The sequence below is a fragment of the Oryx dammah genome, unplaced genomic scaffold (genome assembly GCF_014754425.2).
Source record: "Oryx dammah isolate SB20612 unplaced genomic scaffold, SCBI_Odam_1.1 HiC_scaffold_13, whole genome shotgun sequence".
Taxonomy (NCBI): domain Eukaryota; kingdom Metazoa; phylum Chordata; class Mammalia; order Artiodactyla; family Bovidae; genus Oryx; species Oryx dammah.
The window spans coordinates 62125138-62149611 of NW_024070197.1; the positions used below are offsets into that span (position 1 = coordinate 62125138).

The 24474-nt window shown below is 44.6% G+C and overlaps 1 protein-coding gene across 3 annotated transcripts in view; it reads right to left on the reverse strand.

The window, feature by feature from the left end:
• Window positions 1–870: 870 nt before the first annotated feature.
• The window catches only part of ZFP1 (ZFP1 zinc finger protein), a 29491-nt gene continuing 5887 nt past the window's right edge, over window positions 871–24474 (reverse strand). For 2 of the 3 annotated variants that reach the window (XM_040253547.1, XM_040253546.1), the window contains 2 exons: window positions 8764–8848; window positions 871–3543 (listed from right to left, as the gene is read on the reverse strand). In XM_040253547.1, coding sequence (XP_040109481.1) covers window positions 2459–3543; window positions 8764–8848 — 1170 coding nt within the window. In that variant the 3' untranslated portion in view covers window positions 871–2458. Of the gene's footprint in view, window positions 3544–8763; window positions 8891–24474 lie in introns of all 3 variants that reach the window. The other variant, XM_040253545.1, reaches the window with a different exon arrangement.

The window sequence follows — 24474 nt, forward strand, 5'->3', positions numbered from 1 at the left end:
AACACTCACACACATTCTCCCACCCCATCTGTTCTGGTGTACACACACTCTCCCCTACCCCAACTGTCCTGGTCTACACACACATACACACTCCCCAACCCCATATGCCCTGGTGTACACACATTCACACACAGTCTCCCACCCCATCTGTTCTGGTGCACACACACTGTCCACTACTCCATCTGAGCTGGGGTACACACACACACACACACACACACACACTCCCCCACCTCATCTGTCCTGGTGTACACACATTCTCCCCTATCCCATCTGTCCTAGCGTACATACTCTCTCCTCTACCCCATCTGTCTTAGTGTACATACATACACACACACTCTCCCCTACCCCATCTGTTCTGGTACACTCACATACACACACTCTCCCACCCCATCTGTCCTGGTGTACACACACACACACACACTCTCCCACTCCATCTAGTCTGCTGTACACACACTCTCCCCTATCCCCTCTGTCCTGGTGTACACACACACACTCTATCCTGGTGTACACATACACACACACAGACAGACACACACACACACATACTTACCCACCCCATCTGTCCATCTGTCCTGGTGGCATTTGCCCCTACACGCTTTCTGTTTTCCATGATTACGTTCTAGCTGTGGTACATCTTTATCACAGTTTATTCAATCATTCCCTTACCAATGGTCCTTCATATTGTTTCTTTTTTCCTTACAGAAAAATACAATATACATTGATAAACATACAGTTTAAGGTACTGGCACTTTTTTTCTTAGGGATGGATTCCCAGAAGCAAGTCTGCTGGGTTGGCCCTTGAACACCACAGGGGATAAAGGCACAGACCTTCAGTGTAGTTCAAAACCCAAGTACAACTTAAGTTGGTCCTTTGTATTCAAGGTTCTGCATCCACAGATTCAACCAATGGAGGACTGGAGTACATACTCACTGGAAAAAATCATGAATAAATGCACCTGCACATTTCAAACCAGTGCTGTCCAAGGGGCAAATGTATGTATGTTTTTGATGTTAAAAGACAGAGTCATAATTATCCCCAAGGAGGCTGTCACAATTTGTATTTCTAACAGCAGTATATTAAGTTACCCTCTTCCGCTACTTCCTTGCCAGTAGATGACAGTTTAGAAAGACAAGACTTACTGGACTATGGATATTCTGACAGATTTGTTCAGAAAATCACTCATGTTCATATACAGTCACAGCACATCAATAATCTCCAAAAAGAACTACAAGAAAGGCCCGTTACAGCAGCCATTTGCTGTATCAATGCATGATCTGTGATGAGTAAGGAAAGGAACTTGTGAATTTGAAATGAGGCCTAAAGTGGTATCTTTGAGTTATGCAAAACTGAGAAATTTTTTAGGTTAATAAAGTGTTTGTGAGCCTTTAAAAGAACTCACACTAAGTCACATTCCAAAGGGAAATGCTTTTGGTTGATGACAGTGAAACTCATGGAAGTAGAACTATCTCCTTTAAATAGAATTCTGCAAAAGTTTATTTCTAAAGTGGACTATGCACATGGAAGTTCTTAAAAGCAATGACATTTATTGACAGTTACTTAAAATAAATTATTTCTCTAAGTCTCTGAAATGTGACACGAACTACATACACATCCTATTTGTTGCAAGACAATGTATAAAATATTAAGAGAAATAAGGAAACACAGAATACAAGTGGTTCCTGGCTTATACAGTATCTTGGTAAGACATGCATTTGTACGTAAATACCGCAGTGAAACACAAGCACACGTTGGGTGCGGCTGTTCTTTACACAGCCCGTGTGTTCTGTGCTGCACACTGCCTCCTTTTCACTCTCTCAGTTATCTCACACTTGCATACTTATGTGTCAGGAATACTTCTGGGAAGTCTTCAGCAAACCCAGAAGGCTAAAACTTCAACAACACTGTCTTCTGTTGACTGACGAGATAACTCAGTAACAGTGTGCCTGCAAGAGGAGAAAACGTATGCTCTCTGGAATGCATCCTGGATTGTAAGGTACTGAAAAACGTGATGCTCGGTATGGAAAATTGTGTTTGGATGTCCCAATTAGGACAAGAATGTCAAACTCTCAGTGTCTGTTAAATTTACATGCGCAGATCTAAAATACAGTGGGGTTTTTTTTGTGTGTGGCATATTCTTGCACATAACCACTGACTCCGTAGAGTACTGTCGTTAGCTCCTTTATGCTGCCCAGAATACCTCATTACTGAATAATTCACTCAGGATTTCTAAAAGCCCACTGTAATACATGTAAGTCTGTCTATTTACAGTTGGATATATTCTGGCACACACTGTTTACCTGGGCATCATACCTAACTGTTGGTACAATATTGTTCTTAGGGGACCCCGTTTTCACACATTTGCGTTGACAGACTGCATGAGTTCCCATGCTCCTTTAGCACCTGTGTGGGGTTCCTCCCCATGAGAAGGGTTCTCCTTGGTACAAGTGGGCTGCAGTGTCAGGGTCTATCCCCCGTGTGAACTCTCTGATGGACACCGAGTCGGGACTTCCTGCTGAAGGCTTTCCCACACTCAGCACACTCATACGGTTTCTCTCCTGTGTGGATTCGCAAATGTAATCTAAGAGTTGACCTCTGGCTGAAAGTTTTGCCACACTCAGTGCATTCATAGGGTTTTTCTCCAGTGTGAGTTCTCATGTGTATAATGAGTTGTGAGTTCTGGATAAAGGATTTTCCACATTCACTGCACTCATAGCGTTTCTCCCCTGTGTGAATTTTCTGGTGTATAATGAGATTTGACTTCTTGAAGAAGGTTTTTGCGCATTCATTACACTCATAGGGTCGTTCTCCAGTATGAATTCTCTGGTGTGTGGTGAGTTCAAATTTCTGGGCAAATGTCTTGCCACATTCACTGCATTCATAGGGCTTCTTCTCCATGTGTGCTCTCTGGTGTACAATGAGGTTTGACTGGTGGGTGAATGCTTTTCCACATTCCAGACATTCAAAGGGTTTCTCCCCGGTATGAATTCTCTGATGTTTAATGAGGTTTGCTTTATGGGAGAAGGTTTTCTTACACACATTACATTCATAAGGCTTTTCTCCAGTATGTATTCTCTTATGACTAATGAGGAGTGATTTAAATGAGAAAGCCTTGTCACAATAATTACAGATAAACGGTTGTACCAAATTTCTAATTTTCTGGTGTTTAAAAATGGCTTCTTTATGGCTGAAGGCTTTCCCACTTTTATTATATTCCGAGTATTCCACTCCAGGATGGGTTTTCTCTTGTTTCAGATAGAAGAGTGCTTTCCCAAATCCATTACAGTCATCTGCTTTCTTTCTTATATAGTTTCTATTGCTAGTAAGTATGTCTGAATTGTATCTCAAAGTTTTTTCATATAAGTCATATTTATAGGGTACTTGTCTTAAAGAAACAAAGTCTGTGCTAAGGTTAAATGTTTTTCCAAAGAGATTATTATCTCTTTCTTCGGTTGGGGTTTGGTCCTTAAAGATTACAAACGGCCTCGCCTGCTCATCTGGGTTTCTGTGGTCCGTCTCCATCTGGTCATCAGCCTTCCAAACCTCTAGGAAAGAGCACAGGAAACACTGTCAGCCTTTCACCATAATGTTACAGAATGTGAAGCTCCACAAATGTCCCACTGCAGGGCTGTCTCTTTCTTCAGTTTGGGACCCAGTCTTTCAGTATAAAAAAGTCCCCAGTTCTGAGTTTTCCTAGCTCTTAAACAATGAAAGAAAAAGACAAAGCCTGTGGCAAAATGGACACAGACAACACCCCAGATTACAAAACAGCCTTAGAAGTGGGTAAAGTGAAATAAAAACAACTGATGTGGGAAGGCTGGCAATTCCAAAGACAAATGTGACTGACACAGAACAAGATAAGTAGATGTTAAGGGAAAAAACCCCAGGCCCAGGCAGATCTAAGTTGAGCAGCCAACGCTGAGACTCCGGTGGTCAGATGCCCACCACATCCACACACTCAAGGGTCTTTCCCCTTTCCTCTCCTCTGTTCCTCTAGCAGGTTTACCAGTAACTTCCTAAAGGCAACATTTCTCACAGGTTTGCAGACAGAACCCTATGCGGCGTTCCAAAGCTCCAAAGTCAGACTTTTGCAAGTGGAAGGCAAAATCCAGACACTCATATATTCTGTAGGAAATATAAAAGGAATCCAAGATCCTTCTGGCAGAATCACTCACTGCTACTGCTGGGCACACTATTTTTTTCAATCGAAGTTGTTGGAGAAAATGTTTCTATCATTATATCTTATTTTTCTTCTTTAATGTGTTTCATTTCTTTCTCAAAGCAGTCTAAGTCGCAGTTTTTATTCCAAGGAATCTCAAGGATCAAATTTACCTGAACTCCGCCTATGCTGTACGAACCTTCACTTGCATCTCTGGATTATTGGTTATTCCTGATCATTGGGATCCTGTTGCCATTTGTGGCACTCGTACTGAAAAATGGGTATTTTCCTTGAGGTTATATACCAATTCCCATGACCTAAAATATAGAAGTCACCATTCTGGCTAGATGACAATACTAATCAAAGAGAAACTAATCATGAAACAAAGGTTTATAACATGCCAGGAAAGAATCAAGGCTTGATTGTGAGAGGCAAATAGATATAAAAATTAAACAGGAAAAAAGCTAAGCAGGAAGAAACTGATGTTTGGAGGTATGACTCAAGATATGAGGTGCACAAGTCATCTGTCCTCAGCTTTCTCTAAAGGGTTAGGGATTTGAAAAACAGATTCCTAAACAATACTTCAAAGGTACCAACCCATTCATAATCTCTAGGATATTACTTCCAATGGCTTCTATCAGATTCTCCTTCCCACCTTCCACATTTTTCCTAGTATGGTTTTTTTTTTTTGGACTTGGCATATTTTATTAAGGCCATTTGATAATAACAGAAGCAGCGTTTCTGGTTAAGTCTTGAAAAAAGTATGAAAATCTTTCAAAAACAAATATCAATACTTACAGTTCACTCAAGACCTATGCCTAGATGTTTTATTTTTTGTAGGAAAGGGAAAAATAATTCTGGATTCAGTTCAGTTGAGTTCAGTCACTCAGTCGTGTCCGACTCTTTGCAACCCCATGAATCTCAGCACGCCAGGCCTCCCTGTTCATCACCAGCTCCCGGAGTTCACTCAGACTCATGTCCATCGAGTCTGTGATGCCATCCAGCCATCTCATCCTCGGTCGTCCCCTTCTCCTCCTGCCCCCAATCCCTCCCAGCATCAGAGTCTTTTCCAATGAGTCAACTCTTCACATGAGGCGGCCAAAGTACTGGAGTTCCAGCTTTAGCATCATTCCTTCCAAAGAAATACAAGGGCTGATCTCCTTCAGAATGGACTGGCTGGATCTCCTTGCAGCCCAAGGGACTCTCAAGAGTCTTCTCCAACACCACAGTTCAAAAGCATCAATTTTTCGGTGCTCAGCCTTCTTCACAGTCCAATTCTCACATCCATACATGACCACAGGAAAAACCATAGCCTTGACTAGATGGACCTTAGTCAGCAAAGTAAAGTCTCTGCTTTTGAATATACTATCTAGGTTGGTCATAACTTTTCTTCCAAGGAGTAAGCGTCTTTTAATTTCATGGTTGCAATCACCATCTGCAGTGATTTTGGAGCCCCCCAAAATAAAGTCTGACACTGTTTCTACTGTTTCCCCATCTATTTGCCATGAAGTGATGGGACCAGATGCCATGATCTTCGTTTTCTGAATGTTGAGGTTTAAGCCAACTTTTTTGCTCTCCTCTTTCACCTTCATCAAGAGGCTTTTTAGCTCCTCTTCACTTTCTGCCTAAGGGTGGTGTCATCTGCATATCTGAGGTTTTTGATATTTCTCCTGGCAATCTTGATTCCAGCTTGTGTTTCTTCCAGCCCAGCGTTTCTCATGATGTACTCTGCATATAAGTTAAATAAGCAGGGTGACAATATACAGCCTTGACGTACTCCTTTTCCTATTTGGAACCAGTCTGTTGTTCCATGTCCAGTTCCAACTGTTGCTTCCTGACCTGCATACAGATTTCTCAAGAGGCAGGTTGCCACCTATTTCCGTGACAATACCATCTCAAAGTTCTCATAGTTCAGTTCAGTCGCTCAGTCGTGTCCGACTCTTTGCAACCCAGTGAATCGCAGCATGCCAGGCCTCCCTGTCCATCACCATCTCCCGGAGTTCACCCAGACTCACATCCATCGAGTCAGTGATGCCATCCAGCCATCTCATCCTCTGTCATCCCCTTCTCCTCCTGCCCCCAATCCCTCCCAGCATCAGAGTCCTTTCTAATGAGTCAACTCTTCACATGAGGTGGCCAAAGTATTGGAGTTTCAGCTTTAGCATCATTCCTTCCAAAGAAATCCCAGGGTTGATCTCCTTCAGAATGGACTGGTTGGATCTCCTTGCAGTCTAAGGGACTCTTAAGAGTCTTCTCCAACACCACAGTTCAAAAGCATCAATTCTTTGGTGCTCAGCATTCTTCACAGTCCAACTCTCACATCCATACATGACCACAGGAAAAACCATAGCCTTGACTAGACGGACCCTGGTCGGCAAAGTAAAGTCTCTGCTTTTGAATATACTATCTAGGTTGGTCATAACTTTTCTTCCAAGGAATAAGCGTCTTTTAATTTCATGGTTGCAATCACCATCTGCAGTGATTTTGGAGCCCCCCAAAATAAAGTCTGACACTGTTTCTACTGTTTCCCCATCTATTTGCCATGAAGTGATGGGAGCAGATGCCATGATCTTCGTTTTCTGAATGTTGAGGTTTAAGCCAACTTTTTTGCTCTCCTCTTTCACTTTCATCAAGAGGATTTTTAGCTCCTCTTCACCTTTCTGCCATAAGGGTGGTGACATCTGCATATCTGAGGTTATTGATATTTCTCCCGGCAATCTTCATTCCAACTTGTGTTTCTTCCAGTCCAGTGTTTCTCATGATGTACTCTGCATATAAGTTAAATAAGCAGGGTGACAATATAGACTTGACGTACTCCTTTTCCTATTTGGAACCAGTCTGTTGTTCCATGTCCAGTTCTAACTGTTGCTTCCTGACCTGCATACAGATTTCTCAAGAGGCAGGTCAGGTGGTCTAGTATTCCCATCTCTTTCAGAATTTTCCACAGTTTATTGTGATCCACACAGTCAAAGGCTTTGGCATAGTCGGCGGCGGCAGCGAGCCGGCGCACTAAGCGCAGGCTGCGGTGGCGGCGGCGAGCCGGTGCACTAAGCCTGGCCAAGAGGAGCTACCCCAGGTCCGAGGTCAGGGGCAGCAGCCTGGAGTGCCAGGCTGCGACGGCGCAGAAATGGCTGAGAGGAGCTACCCTGTGTCCGAGGTCCGGGGTGGCAGCCGAGAGGAGCTACCCTGCGTCCGAGGTCAGTGGTGGCAGGGAGGAGACATCCTGCGTCCGAGGTCAGGGGCGGCGGGAGAAGCCACCTCGCGCAGGAAGCCAGGGGTGGTGACCTTGAGGAGCCACCCCAAGCCCAAGGCCAGGGGCGGCAGCTGGGAGGAGCCACCCACGCCCGAGGCCAGGGCCGGTGGCCGGGAGGAGCAACCCTGGCTACGCAGGCACAGGAGGGCCTAGAGGAGCTATCCCACATTGAAGGTCAGGGAACGACGGCGGTAAGGATACCCCTCCTCCAAGGTAAGGAGCAGCGGCTGCGCTTTGCTGGAGCAGCCGTGGAGAGATACCCCACGCCCAAGGTAAGAGAAACCCAAGTAAGATGGTAGGTGTTGCAAGAGGGCATAGAGGGCAGACACACTGAAACCATACTCACAGAAAGTTCTCATAGTAGAATAATATTTTAAACATTAATTGATCAAATACTGTTTTATCTAAAACTAAACTAGCAAGTATTTAAGAAGAAAAAAAGCGAACTGGTGGTTTTATCTTCATCATTTTCTTTTTTCGTTTTTTAAAATTAAATTATTTAATTGGAGGCTAATTACTTTACAGTATCGTGGTGGTTTTTGCCGTACCTTCACATGAATCGGCCATGGGTGTACCTGTGTTCCCCATCCTCAACCCCCCTCCCACCTCGCTCCCCATCCCATCCCTCTGGGTCATCCCAGTGCACCAGCCCTGAGCATTCTGTCTCATGCATACAACCTGGACTGGCAATCTGTTTCATATATATGTTTCAATACTATTCTGTCAAATCATCCCACCCTCGCCTTCTCCCACAGAATCCAAAAGTCTGTTCTTTATATCGGTGTCTCTTTTGCTGTCTCGCATATAGGGTCATTGTTACCATCTTTCTAAATTCCATATATATGTGTTAATATACTGTATTGGTGTTTTTCTTTCTGACTTACTTTACTCTGTATACTAGTATGTTCTTTTTTGGGGGAAAAAAACCAAAGAATTTGGCTTACGATAGGTATGAGTGGTGGCATGGTGGATCTAGTTCCCTGACCAGGGACTGAACCCAGGCCCCTTGCATTCGGACTGTGGAGTCTTGGCCACTGGACCACCAGAGAAGTCCCTCCCTAGGAAGTTCTGAACTGGAAATTCTAACTCTGATACCCACAACCATTCTTACTGATCCAACTCTAAAATCTGGTTTGATAATATTAGAGACTTTGATAATGGGACATTGCTCCTAACTGCTTGGACTTGAGAAAGCCTGAAAATAAAGAAGGCAGAACTTCAGAGTCTGCACTATCTCAGCTTTAATACATGAAGCTTGAGACCAAAACCAAGAAGCTTGTAATTTTGGGTAACTGAGAAAGGACCTAAACGTGACTGGGCAGATGCTGAATTACACCCGAAAGCTGTCCTTACCCACTGATAGTAAGTTGCTGTAATTCTCCAGCATCACGTCCATGTAGAGGATCCTCTGAGAGGGGTCCAGTTGCTCCCATTCCTCCTGGGTGAAGTCCACAGTCACATCGGTGAATGAAACTGATCCCTGAAATAGCATATTGCTATTTATTCTGATATGATTAGCATTTGGTGATGCAGGAAGGACACATAAAAACATACTCTATGTTGTAAAAGAACCATCTTTAAAATTTACTTATGACACAAACTGTAAAATTTCATTGTTTTGTCATGCCTCCAAAAATATCTTTATAAAAGTTAAAGCATTTATTCAGATTCCCATAAATTCCAGCATTGTCATACTTGGCAGATATTAAGATTAAATATTAATATGCAGTATTTAATGTTACCAGTTAGTGATGATGCTTATATAGGTATTATTTTCGTGGTCTCAAACTAGACAATATAAAGAGTTAAAGCTTTGAATATTTAAAGGTATAATATGAAATTCCAATTATAAGATAAACTATCAGGCATAGGTAAAGATTTCTCTACCATATTCAAACCATAAGAAAGGCAGACAAATAAAAACTAACAAGTGAGACTACAAACTAAAAGGCTTCTGCACAGCAGAGGAAACCATCAACAAAATGAAAACCTTATTTTTGCAAATATTTTCTTGCAGTCTACCAAATGAGAGAACATATTTGCAAGTCATGTACCTGATGAGGGGTTAATGTAGCAGAAAAAAATACCAATCTGATTAAAAAACAGGCAGAGGAAATAGACATTTTTCTGACTACATACAAATGGCCAACAGGTACATGAGGTGTTCAGAATCACTAGTCGTCAGGGAAATGCAAATCAAAATCACAGTGAAATAACCATTCTTATAGGTGTGGTGCCTATTTATATATATAAAGACAAAACTATTTACATGTCCTTTATGTTGTACAAGGCACTTTAAATTATCTAGAGATGATTTAAAGTACATGGGAGGATGTATGTGGATTACATGCAAATACCACACTTTTTATATAAGGGACTTACATAAAGTCTATCGAAGATACTGAGGGATGACTCATCACTGTGTGTATTTCAGTATAATTTACAAAAACCAAATATGCAAACAAACTGAGTATCCACTGATGGAATATCATTCAGTCATAAAGAAGAATGGAATGTGTGACAACATGGACCTTACGCTACATGAAATAAGTCAGATAAATTACATATCCCAATTATATGTTTATAATTAACTTATATCTCAATTAAGTTATCTCAATTAATCTCAATTACATTGTATATCTCAATTACATTATATATATAATTATATATCTCAATTATGTTTATACTTAAATTACATCTCAGTTAAATTATCTCGTTATCTCAATTAAATTATATATCTCAATTACATTAGATATATAATTATGAGATATATATCTCAATTATATATAGAATCTAAAAAACAAAAAAACCCCACAAACATGTAGATACAGAGAATAGACTGGCTGTCAGAGGCTGGATGGTGGAGGTAGGAAAATTAGGTAAAAGGGGCCAAAAGGTACAAATTTCCCCTTATAAAGTAAGTCAGGTAATGTACAGCATGGTAACTGTGGGTAATAATATTGAATTGCATGCTTGAAAGTTGCTAAGAGAACAGATCTTAAAAGTTCTTAGACTCAGGAAGTTATGGGTGTATGCTCAGTCATATCCAACTCTGCAGCCCCACAGACTGTAGCCCGCCAGGCTCCTCTGTCCATGGGGTTTTCCAGGCAAGAATAAGAGTGGGTTGCCATTTTCTCTTCCAGGGGATCTTCCCGACCTAGGGATCGAACCTGCGTCTCTTGTGTCTCCTGCATTGACAGGCAGATTCTTTACCACTAGTGCCACCTGGGAAACCCAGGAAAACTTAGAGGAAGAAAAAAAATATGAGATAAAGATCTGAACACCACAAATGACCTAGTCATATTGCACGAATTTTCAGGTAACCCAGAAGTATTGTTTTATGACATCTTACAGGAATCTTTAGCCATGTGGCCTGGGAGCAGAGAATGCTGGTGGTAGGTCATCTATGCCTAGGATCACTAAGGTCAGCAATCATAGAGTCAAGATTTTCCCAGCAGTAAGTATTTATTCCCATTTTCAGATCACTTCTGAAATCCGTTACAAAAACAGGAACACTGGGAATTTCCCAAGGAATAAACTGAGTCCTGAGGACCAAGCTCAGTCTTCACCCTTAGAGGCAAGCTGCAGACCCTACGAGTCTAACCTTCGCTTCCTTTCACTGCATCTCAGCTGCTACCAACGTGTCCTAACTCTTTATTTCCTGTCTCCTCTTATTCTCATCTACTACACATTATAAGCTAGTATGATTTTTCTGAAGTATAGCTCTAACTATAGGATTGGCTGGATTAGAAACACTGTCCATTATATCTTAGTGACTAGCCCAGCATTCAACACATTTCAAATTCCTCTTCCATCCCTCCTTCCCCTGACTCCACTCTCTATGCAGATTCTCACTTAGGTCAGGTCACAGACTGCTTAGATGGGACCTTCCATAATTTGAGTCCCTCCTCTTAAACCCTGGAGCACTTTGGTTATACTTCTCATGTCGTATGTATTTCACTCCGCTCTCTTAAAAAAAAACAAAACTTATTTCTCTTACTCTCCCCATTAGATGTTATGATTTTTTAGACCAGAAGCTTCTCTCTGTATTTCTGTTAGCACAAACTACATGAGTACAAGTTAGGTACTCAAAGAAAATATATGAGTTAGAAAACTAGAGCTGTTTCTCTTTAGAAACAAAAGGAGACAAACAGTATTTCGGGTTCATTTTTGATATAAATTTCTCAGAGTTGAGGTACACTGACTCAAAGATCTTCTTTCTCCATGAGACCCTCATCTTTTGTAGTTAACTTCACTGCAGACAGCCAGAGGGAGGAAATGGCCGGAGGTCCCCAAACTGCTGCGTGGGCCGAGGGCAGGGAGGAGGCCGCGCGCCTTCAGAGCCACGCCCACTGGAGGCCTGCCGCCCAGTCGGGGGCTTCCGACTCTCTGGCCCCAACTGGCTGCTTCACAGAGGGGACAGAAACCCGCAGCAGGACCCCACTGGGCAGCTACAGCCTGATCAAGAGGCAGAGCCTGGACACCTCGGGGGGCTGGCTGTGCTCCGACTGCGTGTTCTTTCACCAGAGGCAGGGCTCAGAAACACGCTGCTTGATTGACCACTGGGCTGACAGCTGTGAAAGAACCTGGAACATGGAGCGGGTGGTTGTGACAGGGCATGAGGAAGATCGCGTGGTATTTTAAGGGTGGGCTAGTGCCCTCCCTGGAGAAGGCAGTGGCCTCCACTCCAGTACTCCTGCCTGGAAAATCCCATGGGCAGAGAGGCCCGGTAGGCTGCAGTCCATGGGGTCACTGAGGGTCGGACACGACTCGGTGACTTCACTTTCACTTTCATGCATCGGAGAAGGAAATGGCAACCCACTCCAGTGTTCTTGCCTGGAGAATCCCAGGGACGGGGGGGCCTGGTGGGCTGCCGTCTATGGGGTCGCACAGAGTTGGACACGACTGAATCGACTTGCTGCAGCAGCAGCAGCACCCCCCTCCCTCTCCAGAGTTCCCCATCCTTTTCATCTGAGCTTCTCCCTCCTGTCTGCACACCCCTGACCTCAGGAGAAGGGTCTCACTCCTGTATCACTTGAACGATCGGTAATCACAGAATATATGCCCAAGCTACGTTCGGTGCTGGGACAAACACGAGGCTCCTGGCATGTGAAGCTGCAGGTTTGGGGGTAGGTCTTGGTACTACAAGTCGGGGCGGGGGGGCATGGCGCTCAGTCACAGGACAGTCCCGCCTGGGCCCAGCCTACTATGGCTCCAGGGATGACACCAGTCGGCATCAGTGGGGTCTAAAGGAATGCAGCAGGCACGTCTCTGTTTCTGAGTTTAATTTTGGTTTTAAACCGACGAGTTGTTGATGTAGGATGTCATGTTCACTAAGACTTCCCAGGCGGTCCCGTGTTTAAGATTTCAGCGTCCATTCAGGGGTGCCATTCAACCCCTGACTGGGGAGCTAAGACCCCACACGCCTTGCTGCCAAAAAACCCCACCAAAACATAAAAAAAGCAAGACTGTAACAAATTCAATAGATTTAAAAAATGGTCCACACCAAAAAAAATTTTTTTTATGTTGTGCTTATTTTTTTGTATATTTTTTTAGTTTTTATTTTTACTTTATTTTACTTTACAATGTGCTTAAGTATTTAGCAACTCAATTCACTAATATACATGGATATCTACATATTCCTGTGCTGTACAGTAGGTACTGATTGTCTCTTTTCTAGGGTGTATATGATAATTCCAACCTCCTAATTTATCCCTCTCCTCAACCCTTGAAAGTTTGCTTTCTGCATCTGAGATAGTTTTTTAAATTATTTCATTTGTTGCAATTTTTAGTTTCTACTGGGCTTCCCTGATGGCTCAGTTGGTAAAGAATCCGCCTTCAATGCAGGAAACCCCAGTTCAATTCCTGGGCCAGGGAGACCCCCTGGAGAAGGGATAGGCCACTCCCTCCAGTATTGCTGGGCTTCCCTTGTGGCTCAGCTGGTAAAGAATCCGCCCGCAATGTGGGAGACCTGGGTTCGATCCCTGGGTTGGGAAGATCCCCTGAAGAAGAGAAAGGCTACCCACTCCAGTGTTCTGGCCTGGAGAATTCCATGGGCTATACAGTCCATGGGGTTGCAAAGAGTCAGAGACGACTAAGCGACTTTCACTTTCACTTTGGGCTTCCCTGATAGCTCAGCTGGAAAAGAATCCACCTGCAAGGCAGGAGACCCTGGTTCGATTCCTGGGTCGGGAAGATCCGCTGGAGAAGGGATAGGCCACCCACTCCAGTATTGTTGGGCTTCCCTGGTGGCTCAGCTGGTAAAGAATCCGCCTGCAATGTGGGAGGCCTGGGTTTGATCCCTGGGTTGGGAAGATCCCCTGGAGAAGGGAAAGGCTACCCACTCCAGTGTTCTGGCCTGGAGAACTCCATGGCCTGTATAGTCCATGGGGTCACAAACAGCTGGACATGACTGAGCTACTTTCACTCAGATTCCACCTGTAAATGGGATCATATTTGCCTTTACATGTTTGACTTACTTCACTATTATCTCCAGGTCCATCTGGGTTGTTGAAAATGGCATTATTTTATTTTACGGCTGCCGAATATTTCTACCACATCTCCTTTATCCATTCATCTGTCAATGGGCATTTTGCTGTGAACAGTGCTGCAGTGAACCTTGAGAGCAGGTGCCCTTTCAAAGTGTGGTTTTCCCTGGATAGGCACCCATGAGTGGAACTGCCCAATCATCTGGCAGGTCTGTTTTTAGATTTTAAAGGAACCTCCATGCTGATCTCCCTGGTGACCATTACCAAGTTTACATTCCCAACAATGGCTTAGGAGGGATCCCTTTCTCCATGGCCTTTCCAGCATTTCTCATTTGTAGACTGTGATGACGGCCACTCTGACTGCTGCGAGGGGACACCTCATTGGAGTGTTGATTAGTATTTCCCCAATAATTAGCAATGCTGAGGAGCTTTCATGAGTAAAACTTACCTCTTGAACTTGGGTTCCTGAAAGCCTACCCTATTTGAAGTCATTTGTGATTATCTACCCAAGACATTTTTTGAGGGCCCTTATCATTTAGAGCCCCAAAGGTCTAGTGATTATGAAGTGCCCCTAAGCACTGACTTTAAAGCTGTTTTTATAAGAAATGGCCAGAAGGTGGCAGGATTTCTTCTTGCCCCATTCTGGTTACTCAGGGAATATGAGCCTGAGGGAGGGAAGGTCCTGTTCCTGGGTTGTAAATCAGAGCGGGATACGCCTGACCAAACACCCAAGCGCCTGAGTCTCATCCCTCTTACCCTTCATCTTCTGGACAGACCCCTAGCCCTGAAAACCTCCTGTGAATGGTACTGTCATCGGAAGGGGGCAGCTCTAACGGGGCAGGCTGGAGACGGTCATCCACCACAAGGAGAGGTGGGGACGAGGTGGCTTTTCAGGTCTCTTCCAGGCCAGAAGGTCCACCGTCCTGCGGCTGCCCAAGTCGTGTCCTGGCTGCCCCTGGACTTGGAAGACTGTGGCTCCACGCAGAGGGGCCCAGGCACTACGGGTCAAAGGGGACACGTTTCTTGGTACATCCTCCCCAACACCCTGTGTTTCATGACAGTCCAGCCTTGGGACCCAACTCTGCTCAGGCACCAGGGATGTGCCACCAGCCTGGGTGAGTGGGGCCCAAGGGAATACAGCAGGCATTTCTGTTTTTCTTTCTGAATTAATATCCGTATTTTAAACTGGAGAATATTTGCTTAACAGTGCTGTTTGTTCTGTGTACACCAACCTGACTCTCTTACTGACAGGTGTCTACATGTTCAGTTTTAGATTCTTCCATCTCGGTAAGTACAGTGTGAGTACAGCGCTGTACAGCAGCCCTGTCGATTAACTCTTCTCCATATGCAAGAATGTATGTATGTTCCAACCTCCTAGCTTGTCCGTCTGTCCTCTTTCCCCTCTGGTAACAGTAAGTTTGTTTTCTATAGCTGTGACTCTTTCTTGTTGGTAAATTAGTTCATTGCTCTCAACTTTTACATCCAGCCTATGAATGGTATCTTACGTTTGCCCCTCTGTGTGGCTTACATCACTCAACAGCATCATCTCTAGGTCCTCCCATGTTGCTGCAAGGCATGATTTGTTCATGAGCCAGTAGTGTTCCGTTGGCTTTATCTTTATCCATTCATCTATTGGTGGACACTCTGGTGCTTCCACTCTTGGCAACTGTCAATAGTGTTACAGTGGGCTTCCTGGTGGTCCAGGGGCTCAGCCTATGAATGAGCTCCTGACGCAGGGGGTCCCAATTTGATCCCCGGCCAAGGAGCTAGATCCCACATGCTGCAGTGCAGACTGAGGGTGCCTTGTGCCATAACTAAGGTCTGAGGCAGCCAGATAAATACATGCTTTCTAACAACAGTGCCACAGAGAACCAGGGTGCCTGTGTCTCTTCCGGCTGTGCTTCTCCTAGATACAGGTCTGGGGATGGGGCTGCCGCGTCATCTGGCAGCTCTATTCTTATAACTTTTTTAAGACTTTTTTTTTTTTTAATGTGGACCATCATTAAAGCCTTTACTGAATTTGTTACAACTGTCTTCTGTGTAATGTTTTGGTTGTTACTGCTACCAGGCACCTGGGATCCCAGCTTCCTGACAAGAGATCGAAGCCCCACCCTCTGCATTGGAAAGCTAAGCCTGAAGCATCGGACCACCAGAGAAGTACCTCTTCTAAGATTTTAAAGGAAGCTCCACACTGATCTCCCTAGTGGCTGTTAACACTGACATGGCCACCAGAAGCCTAGAGACGGTTCCCCTTTATCCTCTCCCACTCCTGTATTTTTTCTTTGTAGTTTTTGTGAGGAGGACCATTCTGAATGGTGCCAGAGGAGCAGCTCATTGTATTGCTGACTGGCATTTACTGCAAAATTAGTGATGTTACAAATCTTTTCATGTTCTTGGTTCTTAAACAATGTGAGTAAAATTTAACTCTTGAAACTGGTTTCTTAAGTCTTTCTCTATTTGAAGTCATTTTCAATTACCAACAGTATTTTTGTGAGGGCACCTGTCATTGAAGGCAGGGCAGACCTAGTACACAGAAGTGCCCATGAGCACCAGTATAAGAGGTGCTGCTAGGGAAAATGGCCGGAAGGCTGCAGAACTTCCTTCAGCCCACTTTGTGGTCTCAAGAGAAGTGAGCCATAGAGAAAGTCTGGCTTGTGACATGGAAATCAGAGTGAACACACCCGACAAACCACCACCAACTTGAGGCTCACCATGTCCTCCTCGTTCCTGTCATCCCTGAATGCATTCCAGTCCCGGGAAAATGACCTGTTAGGACCCTGTGAGCAGGAGGTGGAACCAGAGGAAGGACAGAGGTGGGAACCCCTGCAAAAGGACCCGTGAAGATGAGGTAACATTCCAGTTTTATCTGAGGAAAGGCAGTTCACCATGATCCCGGTGCCCAAGGACAGCCTTAGCTGTAGAAGGACATTAACGGTCAATAGTCTGTGGTACCGAGCACAGGAAACAGCCAGCACATCCAGTGGGCTGGGGGGCATTGTTGGTGCATCCTCCCAGCTCCCTGAGCAGAAGGACAGACCAGGAAAGGGACCAAACACGGACCAGACTGCAGCAAGGAAACAAGAGTGATGGCGTAGGAGTCCGGACAACATGGAGTCTTCAGCATACTTCTCTTTAACTTAATAAATATTCTTACAATACAGAATATATGACTTTAAAGATTCTGATAAGTTCAAGACCAACTTGATTAGAACTCCATATTAACTAAATAAATTTCTTCTACCTAAAACTAAAAACAATGTAAAACTATTATATTTCCATGAAAAAAAAAATACATGGGAAGGAGAAAATGAAAAAAAAAAGACCACTCTCGTCCACCCAGGCCTCGGTGACCTGGGTGGTCATACTCCTGGGGACCCGGCAGGCTAGGATCTAAGGGCTGGACACTACTAGGCTGGGGCGCTAGAGAGGACTGCCGGGACATGAAGCCCTCGCTGCATCTACAGCGCCTGGTCCCCTCTGGAGCAGACCACAGCTGACCAAACAGTCAGGCACACGGGCACCTCCACCTGGGCTACTGCACCCCCAAAAGACTGGACACTATGGGCTGGGAGCACTTGGAAAGGTCCCCCTGTCTCCATTTCTCCTGGTAGGGGGGTCCCCAAGTTCAACTTCTTACAGTCTCTCCACCTATGTAGGGAACAGCCCAGAACAGGACTTTTCTGGGTCTCAGATGGCTCTGGCCGTCTCAGACCCGGGAGAGGGGGTGGGAGGGTGGTTGTGAGAGGAAAGGGGCGCGGAGGAAGGGCACTCAGGCCCTCCGCAGAGGCCCTCCGGAGATTCCTCAGGCGGTCTGCACGTTCCCTGACGACCCAGGAACGCCACGCCGGCTCGGGTTCTGGGTGCCCACCGCGCAGACCGCGGCTGGCGGAAGTGATGCCGCCCTGTGGCCGTTTCCTGGAACAACACCGCTAAGCCAGGGGCGAACAGGCGCTTCCCGGACAGAGGCCTGCCCGATGCTGACGGAACCCGCCCTCGAGAAATACCCTGGGGTAGCTCAGCAAGAGAGGATTTAAAACAGGCCCAACTTTCAAAAACCAAATACAAACGGTAAATTTTCCTTACGCTTAACGGAAACCAACTATCCGCACCTCTAAAGAAACTCCGCCTTCCTCATTCTTAAGAGAAATGCCAAGCAAACCTACAACCAACTATCATCAGGCAGCCCTCACCAGCAAATCAGAACAATAAATGCTGGAGACCCGCAGGGAGAGAAGGGAACCCCCCGCCGCTGCTCCTGGAAATGTAAACTGCAACCAGCCACGATGGAGACAGGCTCCTTTAGAACAAAACCAGCACCTACCGCGAGATCCTCCAAGCCCTCACCAGGCCCTATATTCAGGGAAATGCATCCTTCGAAACAACACAGGCACCCCACATTTCAGGAAGGCACTCTTTCCCAGAGCCAAGGCACCAAAACAGCCACAAAGTCCTTGCACACGGGTAAATACTGAGGCTGTGCTTCATATATGCCTTGGACAATTACTCAGGCATAGAAAAGAATGAAAAAATGCCATTTGAAGCAACGTGGAAGGATCTAGAGATGATCACAGTGTGTCAAGTAAATCAGACAGAGAAAAATGGCACAGGGTATTGTTTATAGGTGGAATCGAAAAATACAATCAACTAAAACTTACCAGCAAACACAGTCCGACGCCCAGTCACACAACAAATTTAAGCTTATCAAGCACAAGATGGACCCTGGGGGTCGGGGTCGGGGTGCGGAGATCACTGAGGAAGTTGGGATTCAACAGGACCCCGTAGACACAGACACATGGTCAAAAAGAGACCCACAGACACATCAGAGAACAATGAACAAGCACAGACTGGACAGAATCAGGAAGTGTGCTCAACACTCTGTCAACAGCTACAGGGGAAGTGAATCCAAAAAGAACAGATGCATGAATATAAAGGAATCCACTTCTTGTTCCACCACAAACAAACACGATAACAGGAATTGAGTAGACTCCAGTGCAAAATACACATTACAGGGACAGGAGAAAATGAAAACAAACACATACGCCAACCTCCTCAGGCCTGGTGACTGGGGTGCCGGCGCACCCCTGGAGCCCCGCAGGCCCGGCTTCCGGGCTGCGGAGGGTGCACGGGTGCAGAAGCCCCCACTGCATCACAGCACCTAGTCCCCTCTGGGACACAGCACAGCTGACCAAACTGCCAGGCACTCCTGAACCTACACCGGGGCTACTGCACCCCCACTTCCACTCTGGGCTGGAAGCATTTTAAAAAGTCCCCGTCTCCATTTCTCCCGGTGGGGAGGTTCCCAATTTCAACTTCTTCCTTACAGAATCCACATATATAGGAAAGAGCCTCAACACAGCACCTTTCTGGGGCTGAGATGGCTCTGGCCAGGTGGAGGTGGTGACGGGGGCTTTGTGAAAGGAAAGGGGCATGGAGGAATGACACCCCAGCTCTCTGGTGTTTACTCGGGCAGTCTGCACGCCACTTTACAACTCAGGACACGACTTTGGCTCAGGTTCTGGGTGCCCACTTGACTGACCACAGCCGGCAAAAGCGCTTGTGCCTTGTGGCCGTTTCCTGGAACAACATCGTCGAATCAAGGGCTCTGACCTGTGCTGTTGGAGAAGACTCTTCAGAGTCCCTAGGACTGCAAGTTGGTGATGGACAGGGAGGCCTGGCGTGCTGCGATTCATGGGGTCGCAAAGAGTCAGACACGACTGAGCGACTGAACTGGATTGAACAAACACGACTTAGTGACTGAACTGAACACGGTCTTCCCAGTCAGAGGCCTGCCCGATTAAGCTAAATGACCCTGCCCTTGACAAATAACCTACGGTAGCTCAGTTCAGTTCAGTCGCTCAGTCGTGTCTGACTCTTTGCAACCCCATGAATCGCAGCACACCAGGCCTCCCTGTCCATCACCAACTCCCGCAGTTCACTCACACTCACGTCCATCGAATCCGTGATGCCATCCAGCCATCTCATCCTCGGTCGTTCCCTTCTCCTCCTGCCCCCAATCCTTCCCAGCATCAGAGTCTTTTCCAATGAGTCAACTCTTCTCATGAGGTGGCCAAAGTACTGGAGTTTCAGCTTTAGCATCATTCCTTCCAAAGAAATCCCAGGGCTGATCTCCTTCAGAATGGACTGGCTGGATCTCCTTGCAGTCCAAGGGACTCTCAAGAGTCTTCTCCAACACCACAGTTCAAAAGCATCAATTCTTCGGCACTCAGCCTTCTTCACAGTCCAACTCTCACATCCATACATGACTACTGGAAAAACCATAGCCTTGACTAGACGGACCTTAGTCGGCAAAGTAATGTCTCTGCTTTTGAATATCTATCTAGGTTGGTCATAACTTTTCTTCCAAGGAGTAAGCGTCTTTTAATTTCATGGCTGCAGTCACCATCTGCAGTGATTTTGGAGCCCCCAAAAATAAAGTCTGACACTGTTTCTACTGTTTCCCCATCTATTTGCCATGAAGTGATGGGAGCAGATGCCATGATCTTCGTTTTCTGAATGTTGAGCTTTAAGCCAACTTTTTCACTCTCCTCTTTCACTTTCATGAAGAGGCTTTTTAGTTCCTCTTCACTTTCTGCCATAAGGGTGGTGACATCTGCGTATCTGAGGTTTTTGATATTTCTCCCAGCAATCTTGATTCCAGCTTGTATTTCTTCCAGCCCAGTGTTTCTCATGATGTACTGTGCATATAAGTTAAATAAGCAGGGTGACAATATACAGCCTTGACGTACTCCTTTTCCTATTTGGAACCAGTCTGTTGTTCCATGTCCAGTTCTAACTGTTGCTTCCTGACCTGCATACAGATTTCTCAAGAGGCAGGTCAGGTGGTCTGGTATTCCCAGCTCCTGAAGAATTTTCCACAGTTTATTATGATCCACACTGTCAAAGGCTTTGGCATAGTCAATAAAGCAGAAATAGATGTTTTTCTGGAACTCTCTTGCTTTTTCCATGATCCAGCGGATGTTGGCAATTTGATCTCTGGTTCCTCTGCCTTTTCTAAAACCAGCTTGAACATCAGGAAGTTCTCGGTTCACGTATTGCTGAAGCCTGGCTTGGAGAATTTTGAGCATTACTTCATTAGCGTGTGAGATGAGTGCAATTGTGCAGTAGTTTGAGCATTCTTTGGCATTGTCTTTCTTTGGGATTGGAAGGAAAACTGACCTTTTCCAGTCCTGTGGCCACTGCTGAGTTTTCCAAATTTGCTGGCATATTGAGTCCAGCACTTTCACAGCATCTTTCAGGATTTGAAATACCTCAAATGGGATTCCACCACCTCCACTAGCTTTGTTCGTAGTGATGCTTTCTAAGGCCCACTTGACTTCACATTCCAGGATTTCTGGCTCTAGATGAGTGATCACACCATCGTGATTATCTGGGTCATGAAGATCTTTTTTGTACAGTTCTGTGTATTCTTGCCACCTCTTCTTACTATCTTCTGCTTCTGTTAGGTCCCTACCATTTCTGTCCTTTATTGAGCCCATCTTTGCATGAAACGTTCCCTTGGTATCTCTAATTTTCTTGAAGAGATCTCTAGTCTTTCCCATTCTGTTGTTTTCCTCTATTTCTTTGCATTGATCGCTGAAGAAGGCTTTCTTATCTCTTCTTGCTATTCTCTGGAACTCTGCATTCAGATGGGTATATCTTTTCTTTTCTCCTTTGCTTTTCACTTCTCTTCTTTTCACAGCTATTTGTAAGGCCTCCCCAGACAGCCATTCAGAGACAGAATTCAAAACAGGCCCGACTTTCAAAACCCGACTGCAAATGGTAAATTTTCCTCACACTTAGTGGAAACCAACTATCCGCACCTCTAAAGAAACTCCGCCTTCCTCATTCTTAGAGAAATGCCAAGCAAACCTACAACCAACTATCATCAGGCAGCCCTCACCAGCAAATCAGAATAAATGCTGGAGACCCGCAGGGAGAGAAGGAAACCCCCCTCTGCTGCTCCTGGAAATGGAAATTGCAACCAGCCGCGATGGAGACAGGTTCCTTTAGAACAAAACCAGCACCTACCACGAGATCCTCCAAGCCCTCACCAGGCCCTATATTCAGGGAAATGCATCCTTCGAAACAACACAGGCACCCCACATTTCAGGAAGGCACTCTTTCCCGGCTCCACGGTGCCAAAGCAGCCATAATATCCCAACACGGGGATAAATACTGAAGGTGAAAGTGGTGTCCAACTCTGCGACCCCCCACAGAATTCCATAGTCCCTGGAATTCTCCAGGCCAGAATACTGGAGTGGGTAGCCTTTCTCTTCTCCAGGGGATCTTTCCAAACCAGGGATCGAGCCCAGGTCACCCGCATTACAGGAGGATTCTTTACCAGCTGAGCCCCAAGGGAACCCTCCTCCACTGCCTCTGGGAATGAAAATTGCTGAGACAAGATGCAGAACCTTATGCAGGTTCCTTTAAAACGAAACCCAGACCTACAGCGAGATTGTCCAAGCCTATATGCATGGAAAACTATACTATGAAATAAGGCACCCCAACATTCAGGAACCCATTATTTACAATAGCCAAGATATGGAAGCAACCAGAACATCTATGAGCTTTATATACTGAAGTTGTGCTACATATATGCCATGAACAATTACTCAGCCTTAGAAAAGAATGAAATCATGTTATTTGCAGCAACATGGCAGATACTGGAGATGATCAGACTATATCAAGTAAATGAGACAAAGACAATTGGCTCAGGGAATTCCTTACAAATGCAATCTGAAAAGACAAATGGCGCAGGGAATTCCCTAAAGCCTCAACTAAAAATACATACAATGAATTAATTTAGGAAATGCAAAGAGACTCCCAGAGTTAGACAAAAGCTTAGGCTTAAAAAAGGCAAATATTCAGTGACTGAAGAGATAACCAAGGAGATTGGGATGAAACCATACACACTTAGACACAGATACAGTGTCACAAAGAGACACCCAGATACATCAAAGGAAAACGAACAAGCATTGGATAGAACAAGGAAGTGTGCTCAACACTGTCATAAGCTACAGGGGAAGAGAATCCAAAAGATCAGATCCTTAAGTAGAAGGGAATCCACTAGCGGTCCACACGCAATAGCGTACTAGGTGAAGTAAGTCAGAAAGAGAATGATAAATACGATATAAAACTACTTATATACGGAATCTAAAAAATAAAACAAACTAACCTATCTGTGAAACAGAAACAGAATCATGCCCGTAGAGAACATCCCTGTGGTTGCCAAACGGCAAGGGGTGGCGGGAGAGACGGAGTGAGAGGTTAGGGTCTGCAGATGTAAGCTATGACATACAGATAAACAACGAAGTCCCAAGATATAACACAGGGAACTATATTCAATATCCTATGATAAACCATAATGAGAAAGAATATTTTTTAAAAAGAATGCACATGTATGTATAAATGAATTACTTCACTGTACAGCAGAAAGTAACACAACATTGTACATCAACTATACTTCAGTTAAAAAAAAATTTTTTTTAAGGGCCAAAGACCTTAACAGGCACTTCACTAAACAAGATATACAGATGGTAAGTAAACATGTGTAAAGATACTTAAGATGTAAGAGAAGTATCAAATTATACTGCAAAACACCTATTAAAGTGGCCAAAGTTCACAACACTGACAACACCAAATGCTGGCAAGGACGTGAAGCAACACAAACTCTCACTCACTGCTGGTGGGAATGCAAATATTATAGCCACTCTGAAAGACAGTTGGGCAGTTTCTCACAAACTACTCTTGCTGTAAAATCCAGCATTAGTTTTCCTTAGCATTTACCCAAATGATTAACTTACATTCATAAAAACACTACACAGACATGTTTATAGCTGCTTAATTCGTAACTGTCAAAACCTGGAGGCAACCAAGATGTCCTTCAATTGCTCAATGGGTAAATAAATAGTGGTACATTCAGACCACGAAATATCATTGGGTGCTAAAAAGAAATAAGTTGTCAAGTCATGAAAAGACATGGAAGAACTTTAAATGCAGAGTATTAATGAAAGTCTGAAAAGGCTACATACTGACTGATTCCAACTTTATAACATTCTGGAAAAGGAAACCACTGATATATATATATATACACACATATATAGATAATATATATATTTTTTACTGCCCTTCCAATTCTGCCAGGTACTCAAGGAAAGGGAGGGAAGGATGAATAGATGAAGCACTGGGGATTTTGTGAGTAGTGAAACTATTCTCTAAGATACAATAATGGTGGATACATGTCATTACACATTTGTCAAAACATACAGAACGCACACACCAAAAGCAAATCCTAATGTAAACTATGAACTTTAGTTAAGAGTATCATCAGTATTGGCTCATCAATTTTAACAGCTATACCACATTAATGCAAGATGTTAATAAGAGAAGAAACCATGTATGCAGAGGGAGGAAAGGAATTCTGTACTTTTCACTCAAATGTTCTGTAAGCTCAAAAGTATCCTAAAAAAATGAAGTCTATTCATTAAAAGCAAAACAAAACACATATAAACGGAACAGTATAATTAGTATGCCATCTCATAATAATCTGTACTTATACTTGTGTAAATATGTCGAA